The sequence below is a fragment of the Manis pentadactyla genome, chromosome 12 (assembly GCF_030020395.1).
Source record: "Manis pentadactyla isolate mManPen7 chromosome 12, mManPen7.hap1, whole genome shotgun sequence".
Taxonomy (NCBI): domain Eukaryota; kingdom Metazoa; phylum Chordata; class Mammalia; order Pholidota; family Manidae; genus Manis; species Manis pentadactyla.
In genome coordinates, this window is record NC_080030.1 from 66458888 (window position 1) to 66472238 (window position 13351).

At 33.7% G+C, this 13351-nt stretch overlaps 1 protein-coding gene across 7 annotated transcripts in view; it reads left to right on the plus strand.

Moving 5' to 3' along the window:
• The window catches only part of TRDN (triadin), a 377090-nt gene that overhangs the window by 219009 nt on the left and 144730 nt on the right, over positions 1 to 13351 (plus strand). The window contains exon 13 of one of the 7 annotated variants that reach the window (XM_057489297.1): positions 10646 to 10737. The exons of the other annotated variants lie outside the window; for them this stretch is intronic. Coding sequence (XP_057345280.1) covers positions 10646 to 10722 — 77 coding nt within the window. The 3' untranslated portion in view covers positions 10723 to 10737. Of the gene's footprint in view, positions 1 to 10645; positions 10738 to 13351 lie in introns of those variants that run through there. 7 annotated transcript variants of the gene reach the window in all.

The following is a 13351-nucleotide window of genomic DNA, read 5'->3' on the forward strand; positions in this document are numbered from 1 at the left end:
ATTCAGTTCTCTCCACTCTACTCACAAACACTCCTTTTAATATCCAAAGTCATAAAGTTGTATAAAGGGCCCTTTATTGACCAGGATCAGCCTTCCTTATAAAGCAGTTATTCATAAATTCAACAATATTTATTGAATACCAACTATGTGCCAAGTACTCTTCTGGTTGTAAATATCAAAATTACACCCTCTATTACATTAGTATTGAGTCTAGATTGTAAAAATGCCTAACACAGTGCTGGAAAATGTTGGCAGTCAATCGATGTCATTTTCTTATATTCTTAAAGCAAAATTTAGAAACATTAAGGGACAGAAATAAAGAATGTGATCTTTAGAAGATTAAGACTTTTCATTTCTTTATTTCATCTATTGATTCATTGATTTCATTTCTTAATTACACATCCTGTTCTACCCACAAGGCTGCCTAGCCCCAGTAATATTTATGACCCTCAGATACGTATTGTATAAACAATTGTATAAACATTGTATAAGCAATGATGTAATCCACAATCACTTTAGCAAAATTATGCATAAGTAACTTTACTTTTAATTAATACAGACATATTTTTCTACTGAGCTGTATTTATGTTGTTGCTGCTGATATAAATTTCTTAGTTGTATATTGTGGATGTGCATAGGCATGTACTGAAAACCTTTTTGGTTTCAGTGAATAAAAACTACAATATATGAAAAATACATTGTTACAGTTATGCTTAATATATTTTGGCTCATTTTGTTTCTTTGTGAATCATTGTTTTAGTTTTCTATTTAAAATTATTTGGTCATTTTTGAAAGTGCATGGCACAATATTTTTGCCTTGATGCCAGGTGCTAGTGGCAGATGAGGGCATGGGTAGGGTTCGGTGTTACCTCCTCCAGTTGGGAATAGAAGCATGTCTTATGAAGTTTATCTCTCACTCTTGCCCATTGCTCTTGGCGTCCACCAGCTCTCTTCTAATCCAGTCTACTCCAGTACCTCTAGTCTGGAACACTGCCGGTCCCCCACACCCATAATTCCCAGCATATATTTTGCACCACATAGTTTCAGAGAAACCATGTCTGATTATTTTACTCTCCACTTAAACACACTGAAGCTTTATTTTGTCCTTAAGGTAAAATCTGAATTTATGGGTTCCTGCCTTTCCTAATCTGTATCTACCTTTATCTCTTGACAACTGCTTCCCCACACAAAATTCTACCCAATCGTATACATCATCCCATTGTCTCTTATGTTTTTGGTTCTTTCAGAGGCTTCTTTCTTTGTTCAAACCCTTATCTTCACCTCTCCATCTCTTCTTTTTTGAAGAACTTTTATTCATATTAAGGCATCCAGTTATTATTTCCATAAAATTTCATTCATTCCTGCCCTTCTGGATGGATACATGTCCTGTTTCCATGAGTTTCCATAATAAAGTATCCCCTATAATGGAACATAGCACAAAATACTGGGTATTTAATAGTCTTTTGCTAGACATGAGTTTTTTTTTAAATCACCTTTCTTTTTTGACTGACAGAGCTATGTACAATTCAAAGTGAATATTCATCCTGTGTCCAAAATTAAGGTGAATTGACAAATGCTATCCATAACTAGAAGAATTTGTTTCTCTGCTGGCAAAGATGACTGGGAAGAAAGCATACACTTGCTAGTGTCTATTATGTTCAAAATATTGTGCTTGGTACTTTACATATGTCATCTCATTTAATCATTACAACAATTTGAGGATTTTGAAGACCTAAACATGCTCAAGGGCATAAAATAATAAATGGTAAAACTGGGATTCAAAGTTTGACCTTTCTGAGTACAATATTTATGTTCTTTTCACCAATCCACATTGCTTCTGAGGAACTATGAAATGACTAGTGTCCATCTTGTTGGTTGAACTGAAGAATATACATTAGAGTGCCTTGTAAACTGTAGGTATTCTATATAGGTACAGTGAACTATAGGTATTCAACACACATCCATTGCAATAGTAACTAAGTGACTATATAGTATTATTATAATTAGTGTTAGAGACTAACAAGGAATATTAACTTTTCTTCCTAGGAGTAACAGCACATAATGTATGTTCTTCATTAATGGGTGTTGTATTAAAGACAAGTTCTATCATCAAATATATTTAGGAAACAATGACTTAACTTAGGTTGGTTTCTCTACTGCAGAATTTCATTCTGGAATATGGTAAATCATGGTGTATCTTAGAAAGGTAACATCTTGTTTATAGAGCTTCCTAGAGAGTTTCAGCCCTTGAATTCTTTTTGTGAAGAGCATCTGTCAGGACTAGTATTCTCTTGATCTCACTTTTAAAGTGTTACAAATCACCTGTAACATTATTTTACTTCTAAGAGAATATTACTCTAATAAATATGTTTAACCATGTAAATTCAAATAAGGAATATGGATGGCTACTTCTGAGATTATGAAGGGTAAAAATGTGTGGGTTGCAAAAAAGCTCTTATTAATGTTAAGTTACTCCTCTAAGACACAGATGTGATAGCTTTCTGATTCATATCAGAGGCTATAAAATATGACTTCTCATTCAGGTTAATTAGTATTATGCAATTCTATTCAGACTTTGATGATTGAATATTGTGTGTATGGTGTTGTGATGAACAAGTTGATTAGCATTGAGCAAATGGGTATTAAACACTTACTATCTGTGGGGCCCTGTTCTAAGCATTCTCAATGTATTAACTCATTTATTAACAATTGAAACCAGATACCATTATTAATACGTTTTTTTAAATCAAGGTGTAATTGACATATAACATTATATTAGTTTCAAGTGTAAACATAATGACTTGGTTTTGTATACAATGTAAAATGATCACCACAATAAGTCTAGTTACCATCCATCACCATACAAAGTTACAAAAACATTTTTTCTTGTGATGAGAACTTTAAGGATTTACTGTCTTAGCAACTTTCAAGCATGCAATACAGAATTAGACTATAGTCACCATGCTGTACATTACAACCTCATAATTTATTTATTGCATAACTGGAAGACTGTACCTTTTTGACCCCCTTCACCAATTTTGCCCATCTCTAACCCTCTCCTCTGACAACCATTCTGTTTTCTGTATCTGTGAGTTTTATTTTGTTTGTCTGTTTTGTTTTTAGATTCTGCATATTAGTGAAATCATACAGTATTTGTCTTTCTCTGTCTGCCTTATTTTACTTAGCAAATACCCTCAAGGTCCATCCGTAGTATCACAAATGGCAAAATTTCATTCTTTTTTTATGGCTAAGTCCATTACATACACATACACACACATCTTTATCCATTCATTCATCAATGGACATTTAGGTTGGTTTCCATATTTTGGCTATTTTAAATAAAGCTGCAGTGAACATAGGAGTACATATGTCTTTTTTAATCAGTGTGTTTGTCTTCTTCAGATAAATACTCAGAAGTAGAAATGCTGGATCAAATAGTTCTGTTTTTTTTTTTTGATCAAACTCTGTACTGTTTTCCATATGACTGCATTGAGTTACATTCCCACCAACAGTGCATGAGGATCACCTTTTCTTTACAGTCTTGCCAACACTTGTAATTTATTTTCTTTTTTGATGTTAGCCATTCTAACAGGTGTGAGTTGGTATCTCACTGTGATTTTGATTTGCATTTCTCTGATGATTGGTTATGTTTAGTAACTTTCTATGTCCCTGTTGGCCATCTGTATGTCTTCTTTGGAAAAATGTCAATTCAGATCCTTTTATCATTCTTAATAGGATTATATGATTTTTTGGTGTTGAGTTTTATGAATTCTTTATGTATTTTGGATATTAACTCCATTCTGGGTATATGATCAGCAAATATTTTCTCCCATCAAAAAGGTTGCCTTTCCATTTTGTTGATAGTTTCCTTTGCTATACAGAAGCTTTTTAGTTTGGTGTAGTCCCTCTGAATTCATTTATTAGGGTAACAGTTTCTGAATGGAGTCTTTAGAATTCTTTCTATATAAAATAATGCCTGCCTGTAAATGATAGTTTTACATCTTCCTTTCCAATTTGGATGACTTTTATTTCTTTTTGTTGCCCAATTGCTCTGGCTAGGACTTCCAAAAATATGTAGAATAAAAGTGATGAGAGTGAACATCCTTGTCTTGTGCCTAATCTAAGAGTAAAAGCTTTCAACTTTTCACAATTGAATATGATGTTAGTTAGCTATGGGCTTGCCATAGATGGTCTTTATGATGTGGAGATACATTCCCTTTATACATACTATTTATCATAAACAGATTTGAACTTTGTCGAATGACATGATCATCTCATTTATTGTATGTGAGTTCATTTATTGAGATGATCATATTATTTTTATCCTTTATCATGTTAGTATAGTGTATCACATTGTGTGTGGCTGTTGAACTAACCTGCATCCCTGGAATAAATTCCACTTGATCATGATGTATGATCCTTTTAATGTATTATTGAATTTGGTTTGCTATTTTTGTTAAAGAATTTTGCATGGGTTTTCATCAGGGATATTGACCTGAGATTTTCTTTCTTTTGTGGTATCCTTTTTATATGGTGTCTTTGTCTGACTGTCTTTGTCTGTTTTTGCAGTGCTCTGAGGTGGTAGTCTGCCAAAAACTCTCTCTCTTATTGTTACTGTCTTTTGGGACTCAGGAATGAAAACCTCCCACCAGAGCCAGGTGATCAAGGAGAGTCCCTTGTATGGCCTGCGTTTGCCCACCAGTTTTAGTCAGATATTGAGAGAATTCAGTAACCACATATGCCTGCCACCTTTGGCAGGGCAGTGAGAGAGTACAGGACCTACATGAGCCTGCTGGTGCTAATAAGGAGAAAGACAGTGCAAAAATTATGCCTGCCAGTGTCTTTGTCATGGAGAGAGTCTCAGGAAGTCCCTGCTTCTCCAGCAGATGCTTTGAGAATAGCAGTTGGATCCCCTTCACAAATAGTCTAAGCACTTGTCAATCTGCTCTTTTGCACTAAGCCTTGGGCAAGTTGAGTCAATGTGTAAGCTCTTTAAAAGCAGTATCTCAGTTCCCTGCAGTGTAGTATCATGGATGTAAACCCCATTGTTTTTCAAACCGACAAGATTTGGGGGTTCATCTCTTTAGTAAAGGTCCCAAGGGTTAGGTGCCTGATGTGGGGCACAAATCCCTTGCTATTCAGGGAGAAGCATCAGCCTTTTGAGATTCCTCCTGAGTATCGGGCACTGCAGAAGGTTGTTTTTAGTGAGACCACATCTCTGCCTTTCCTAACCATTTTGGTGTGATCCTTTTATCCTTTGTTGTGGAAAAGCTGTTCAGCTCGTTTCCAGGTCTTTTTCAGAGGAAATTGTACCATATATAGCTGAAGATTCAGTGTGCCCATAAGGAGACAAATTCAGGATCTTCCTATACCACCATCTTGTCTGCCCTTGCAGGCTCATTCTTTATTGAATTTAAAATATAAAAGCCAAAATTAAAGCAGTACAAATGGCCAGTTATTGAATCAATCAAGATCTCTAAGACAAAGGAGCCTCAGGGGTGGCGGTAGCCTGGATATTTATCTAATTATTTTACTGATAATGTGTTTATTTCAGATAGCCATCTTTGAAGTGAATGCATGAATTATTTCACTTGATCGGGGGCATAACATTATCAAATAGGTAGCCAGGCCTAGACTAAATTGCAAATATTCTGATTCCTAGTCCAACATGTTTCCAGTATAGCAAGATTTATGACTTCATTTCAAATATAATGTCATTTTTTCTTGCAATTTTAAACTACAGATTTAAAATTTATTTATATTTTAAACTATATATTTAGAATTGCAGTTTAAAACAATGTAAGTATAAAACTTTATATTGCATGAAATGTTGCTGTATTTTTAAAATATTATATGCATATATAATGAACAGGAGATATAATTTCTAACAGACTTGCAATGAATCATTTTTATAGCCATATATAAACATAGGCATATTTTTAACACAAATGTTTCTGGCTTAAAAAAAAACAACAAAAATATTAACAGCTAATTTCTTAGAGCAAACTTATGGAAAATCTCATATTATTTAACCTAAACAAGAAGGAAATGAGTCATTTCACAAAACAAGAAGTTCAAAATAGACAGCTTTTAAGGTTATCCTTTAATTACTTACCTAATTGGGCATAAAAATAGCATTAATATTACAATATCATGGTAAATTCATGTATTGCATTAAAATAACATTAACTATAAATAAAAACAATGATACTGCTACAGAATAAACATAATTACACCAAAATATTTTAAATGCCAACCCTTACAAGAAATATTCGAATAATGATAACATGTATGTTAATCAAAAATAGAAGAACAAAATCAAGGTCAAATTTTTTTTTAGTTAACTGAGAATTTATAATTTATTTACTTTTATTGACTAACATTGCCTTTATATGAATTTGTTCTTTGGATTGTTCCCAGATTTTTAAAAAATTGTTTAAAGTCTATAACATATCTTAGTAATTTTAAAATTGAATTATTTAAATAAAACTTATTTTAAAAATCTGGGTTTTAGTTGTATGTTAGACTATTGCCCAATAGTCAAACAAATTAATTTGGTCTAAGAAAATCATTTCATGTGATTTACATTCAGTGTTTTAAACCACTTTCTCAGTTAAAAGGAACTTTCCAGGCAAAACAGGAACACATTCTTTTAGAGTCTCTCCTGAGATCTATCACTTAAGAAATACCTGAAAACAGCATGACTTTCTCTTCTGTATTGAGAAGGAAGTTGGTGTCTTTGAATTCAATAAATGGCAAATAACAAAGAAATGCATGAAGAACAAGGCATACTATGTACAGAAATATTCACAAGTTGTCCTGCAATTGGGACCATAGACTTGACATCAAATTAAGATCTTAAAGAAGCATGCAGTTTAGATATGAAACAGACCTTAAGGTATTAATACATATATTTGATGTTCATAGAAGTCATACTTTTGTATGCCCAATCCTGTTCAAGCAGACATTAAGATTCTTTCTATGAAATTACATAAGGATTTGGGATGGTAGTTAACCCCTATATCCCTGATCACTGCTGAAGTTAAAATTTGTGTATTCCTTTACACACAAGAAATAAAGTGAGAAGGGCACAATTCTAAAAATAACATGGATTTGTTTCAATTATATGAAAACTGTATACTAAAAATTTTGTTAGAATTATTTAGTTAATGATAAATTGTCAACTTCATATAGCTAATTTTGAGGGTGCAAACTTAATATTTAAATATTCTAGACATGAATACGTAATATAACTGATAGTATTTTTTTTAATGCAAAGTGGCCCAAATAAAGGCATTTGAGACTACTGGTGGATACAGTGACTATACCTCAGTTTTGTAACAAAGAAATTTGAACCTAGGTTCAAAATTTGTTAATACTAGTGTAGATGTCGCTACTACTGTCATTACTAATAGTACATATTCTACTGCCCTGTGTGTACACTGTCTGTGTTTACTTCAAAACAAAAAATGGACACTTGTATGTCATTATTAATGCTGGGGATTAAGTGTCTTCAATGACTTTGGGGAGAAGCATACAAAGTCTTGTTTACTTAAAAGAAGTTCAAATATACTTACATAAAATAACACATAGTATTTCTTAGTTGCCTTTTCTAGTTTTTTTATCTTATGGAGAATTTAGAAGAGCTTTTCTTTTCTCAAAAGAGTGAAATTTAAAATTATAAGGTTAATAATCTAAAAAATATGAGAAATACAGCATTAAAAAAAAATCTAATGAATATTTTTTAAATGAACAAAACTGAAAATAATGAGATCTACTTTTATAATCCAAAGGAGGAATTTCTAAGTTTTCTAAATTTACAAATAACAATGCATTTCAGATTTATTCTTATATTTGAAATATAATATGCATCATACTTAAAAAGAAGAGTGTAGTGTTCTTTCACTACAGAAATATTTTAAATTAATAGCACTATAACCTTTTACATGACTAAATAATAATGGTTATATCATAAAAGTAATGTATTTAAATAAGACAGGCTAATAATATTAAAATTTATTATAAGAACTGTGATTAATTGGCTTTCACACTTTTATTTTAAAGGGACAAGTGATTATTTATAGATTTATCAGTTTACAGGTTTCAGTTGTCAATTAAGATGACAATCATTATTTTTGTCAGATTTAGACATTATTCTTTGCTTTGATGAATTTACATTATATGTTCCATAAACAGTACTAAACCTCTGTACGAATAATATGTAACTATGTTTGTGTATCTTAATGAATGTGATAACAGAAATGAATTTTTAAATGCAGATTTACATGAGAAACTAAATACAGATGTTAGGTAGTAACAGCTGACAGATTAATTTTCAAAAATATTTCACCCCATCAAAGGATACTATTAACTAATATACTTAATAGTATGAAAGGGCATTGATGAAACATACCACATTATATATGAACTTCAGAAACTCTTGGGCATTGTATTCAAGGTTCTAACAAAATCATATTTTCTACTGTGCAAACATTTTTTAAAAACCCTCAATATTACAAATGAGTCTTTCACTGGGAAGATGAAAACATTTTTTTTGAGTTGTTACTGGGCTACATTTTCTGCATACTTAGAAAGATAGAGAAAGAGAATGGTGGTATTTCTTCTTTATCTTAAATCAAGTTTGAGGGCTTTGGAAAATTTGGTATTCATCCCCTAAAACAGGTGGTGGGGTGGAGACAGACAAGTTCATGCATTTATACCTGTCTCACACCTGGAAAAATCTAAGGGAAGTTGTCCCTTGAGTGGTTCATAGCAATAAAGTAAGGATGCTGGTAATGGGATCAGGTTGAGGAAGTTAGGTTCTCAAGCAGCTAGCTACAAGAGGCCTCCTACACCATGGAACAACAACAGTGGGGGTGCTCCAGTGGCACCTCAAAGAATCCCAAATAGGCCACATGGGAGAAGGCACCAATTCGTCTTGGGCATCTGACATGAACAGATGGCACCAAAGCTGGGTTCTACTTGGCCAGTCCAGTAAGACTGTGTCCCTATCACTGCTCCCTCCCCTTTGCTCTTAACCTGGAGAGTAGAAGTGGCAGTGGAGGTGTGGCAGATAGCCACAGGAGACGGGAGTGAGGAAAACGGACAGAAAGCCCTCAGCATCCTTCCCACTTGCAGACTTCTGAGCTAAGGGCAACTCAAACTGAGCTATGGGGCCATTTTGAATTGGGATGAGGTTGGGACTTGAATGTTTTAAATGCTTACAAAAAAAGACCATTGTTTTATTATCTGTGCTTGAAGAGGAAAGCTACAGGGTATCTTCCCCTGTTTCATCCAAGGAGTGGGGAAAGCAAGTCTAGAGAGTGGGTTTGCTGTGGTAGCTACTGAAAGACCAAAGCTGCTTTCTGCTTACACCCAACTGAATGTGACATGTTTTAGTAACTCCTGTCATACAAAAACAGAACTGGGGCTCTACTCTCCATCTTTGTCATCTGCTTTTCTATTTATCTTCACATCCAACCTCAAATACCATCATTTCCTGGAAACCCTGATCCCCAAAGTGCAAGTGCTCTCTCCCTCTGAGCTTGCCCAGCACTTCACCAGGACTTTTCTTAAGGAATCGATTCCTTCCATGCTTGCTTATGTTGTCCACACACATTTCTATTTCTCTCCCTAATCTACATATGAAGTGAGGATGGAATTTCCATATCCATAATTTTTTCTTCCGTCATGCTGCCCCTTCTCTCTGTAAATTATAAACTAAAACAATAGAACTATTGAAAAAAAGTTTGTTATTTTAAAGGATGAGAGAACATGGGGAGAAGACTGAAACATATTATTTTTTGATAAAAATTAATCTTTAAGGAGGGTAAAAGTAAGGCGGCTGACTTTTGTTATTGTTTCATTCAAAATTTTTGTAAAACTTGAAATTAGAGCAATACAAAAAACATTTCTGTTTCCACAGACTCCACAACCAGAAATTAGGTATGAATTGGCAATATATCAGACAGGGGTTAAGGACATGAGCCCTAGAGGCATACAACCTATGCTCAAATCCCATTCCAACCAATTTCTAGCTGTGTGACATTGACAAATAATTCAATAGCTGTCTTCCTCAGTTTCTTCATCTTTAAAATGTATCACAGGGCAGTCTAAGACGGCTGAGTAGGAAAATCCTAAACTCACCTTTTCCGATGGACACACCAAATCTGCAGTAACATATGGAACAATTACCTCTGAAAACGACCTGAAGACTAGCTGAACAGCAACTTTACAGCAAACTATAAAAGGGCCACTGGTAGGAAAGGCAGAGAAAGCAAAAACCCCATCGCGGATGCCATGACAGGCAACTGGGAGAGATGCCTCAAATCCAGACCCTATCCCTGGAGAAAGGGGGGGGACCCATGAATACCTGTCAGGTCTAAGAGGTTATCATCTTACAACGAGAGTTTTTTCAGTGACGATTTACCTGGCTTCTATCAGGATATACTCTTTCTCCTGACAATCACGGCAAGTGTTATCTCTTCAAAGCATTGCTGTGAAACTCCCTTGCTCAAAAGTGTGCTGACTCTCCATGTTCTAAGAAAAAATCATATCTCATTTGCTGAGACTTCGAGGTTAATTATTTTGACTATAATTAACTTTTAAGTGACCTTTTAAATTTTATTTTTACTTCTCATTCAAGCCAACAAGCTCTGCTGCCCCAACCTGACTGATGCAAAATCCCCACTCAGGCTCCTGACGCACTCATGCACTTTGTAGCTGGTTTTCCTGCATCCCTCTTCTGGCTTCTGTACTCTTACCTCCTTCAAGTCTGGCCTATATCCTGACTTCTTAAAAACTGTCAATGTCTAAAACTCGAATTATTATACCTACTTAGCATTTTTCATGTAGTGTCTCTAATGGGTGGAACTAGTTCTTATATGTAATATAATACTGAAGCACATATGCAATAAATACTGGAAAAAAGAATGAATGATGGACCTCAGTGATGATTTGGAGAAATATTTTCTCATTTAATATCAAATTGGACGCTGTTCATTCCCTAAACTCTCTGTTTAGCCTAAGGACAAAGTTTAGCAGAAATTGTTTGCTTAAAAATACACCTTGCTTGATTTAGGACCCTCTGTTAAGGATTCCTTCTTCTCGAAAATCATTCTAATTTATCAGTGTAATAAATCTGCTTTTTATAAACTTTGCCATTTTTACAAGAAACTTAGGTTCTCTTTGAAGCTGATTGTAACATCCTCAGATTTAGACATCTGCAGCACTACAGAGAAAAAAGACTCAGTGAGTCTGAGCAATTTTATGAGAATAATTGCTGTTCATTTGGTTTAGAATTTTCAGGTGTGTAAGAATGATTTTTCGAACACCTTGTCTCTTAATCATTATTCATTTATTCATGCAAAACATTTACTGGATGCCTTCTCAGCGCTCTGTTAGAGACTGAGGATACAAATAAGAATAAACCAGTCTTCGGTCTCGGTTTTTCCTTCCACTATCCTTATTAATTCTGTTTGTATATAATGTTTCCAAACTGAGTAATGAAATAGAAGGACTGTGAGTGTTTCTTATTTTCTAGAAAAATGGAAAACAGAATGGTAGTATTCATAGACATTGCTTACTAATGCTAGAACAATAGGGGCTGTATTTCTTGAGGGCTGACTTTAGATCCAGCTCTTCTATCATGCCATTTTATGAAGAAACCACTCCCCATTCTATGTGTTAAGCTGCGATTTAGGGAATGTACCAACAGTACTTCTCAATTTTAAGACTGAAATTATAACTGGAAAATATGGCTGAACAGTCAGAAATTCTGTTTTCATTACATGTGTGTATGTGTATAAAATTAAATAGCTTATTTTTTCAAATACACTCTTGACTCTTTCTTTCTTAATTTTGTTTCATTTTATATTGCTTAGAGTGTCCAAATCATTCCTATGTAAAGTAATAAATCACTCCTATTGGGAAGGCAGTGATTTTCCAAATCATAACATTTATTTCAATAAAAGGATCACACTTCTACTTGCACCCTTATATGTTCTAGGAAGTATATACTTATCCTAATATAATCAGTCCAGTTTGGTAGTTAGAATACTTGCTTTTAAAGTATTATCAGAGAAAATGGAATAATTATTTTATAGTAAGCCTCAATAATAAAAAAAATAATCAAGAAATTTGTTATTAAAACATAATATAGGTAAATTTTTCAAGTACTCTTATCTGTGTTCATAGTCTTTGATTTTAGAAAGGTACCACAGAGGATTCAAAGACACCTGGAGTGATCAGTTGGCACCGTCTCTGCTTTAGGCAGATACATCTAGGACCCCTCTTAGCTATCTCTTCCTGAATCCCCAAGAATGGGACCTCATATCTTCCCATGGTATAGCATTCATATGTTTTATTAGCTGTATGGCAAGAGGCTTTTCCTTAATCTAATGGAATCAGGCCTCCTCTTAACATGTCATATATTTTTGTAGAGTTAAAGGCCAAATGATTTGTGTCTCATTCATCATTTCACTTTTTAATAAAAAAGTTTCCTTCTTCTAATTACTTATATAAATTGATACCTTGGTCTTCAACTCTAAATTCCAAATTATAAAAGTCTCAAGAAATCTGTCATTCTTACATTTCTATCCAGAGAGCTAGATGATGCCACAGGGGAAATACACATCACTCTAATTCCCTAGTTGTGAATATTTTCACTGATGTTTCTTTAATCATTCTTCTTTTTTTTCATGCCTAATTCTCTCCAAATAAGGTAAGAAAATGTTGATTCCATGTAGAGAAACTATAAGTAGATTTTTACTTATATTTGAGTAAAACATCAAAGTTCTTTCTTTTCAAATTAAGAAATGCTGGGAGTGGTTTTAATGGAAAAGATAGTCTGCTTTCTTTAAGATTAAGAAAAAAATCAAGGGAATATTTTAGTAGACATTGAATAATCCTTTTTTGGACTAAACTTTATAATGCTAAAATATTAAGTTGAAGGCTACTTAGATTCTAAAACAAAATACATTACCTGATGAAGATTTTCTGGAAAAAAAAGTCTAGTAACCTATTGTAAATGATGCTGCTTGCTTATTTAGACTTTTTAACATCTAGTAATAACAGATTATTTTTGATAAATTGTCCATATTTCTGCATTATGTACCTTTTTCAGTTTGCATATCTGACAGTAAATAGACCCTCCCTTCATGCTTCAGTCCCCTTGGTCAGACAGGATGGCCAAAGGCTGCATCATGATTAATTTCATCTCAATAGGGTAATTATCATAATGAAATATGCTTTCCTGGAGCTACAAGTACAAGAGGTTTAGTTTAAGACCATTTAAGCATGTAGTAACTTTTAGCTTAAATGTTAACCTTTCTCTATTTTCCAAGTGTCTACA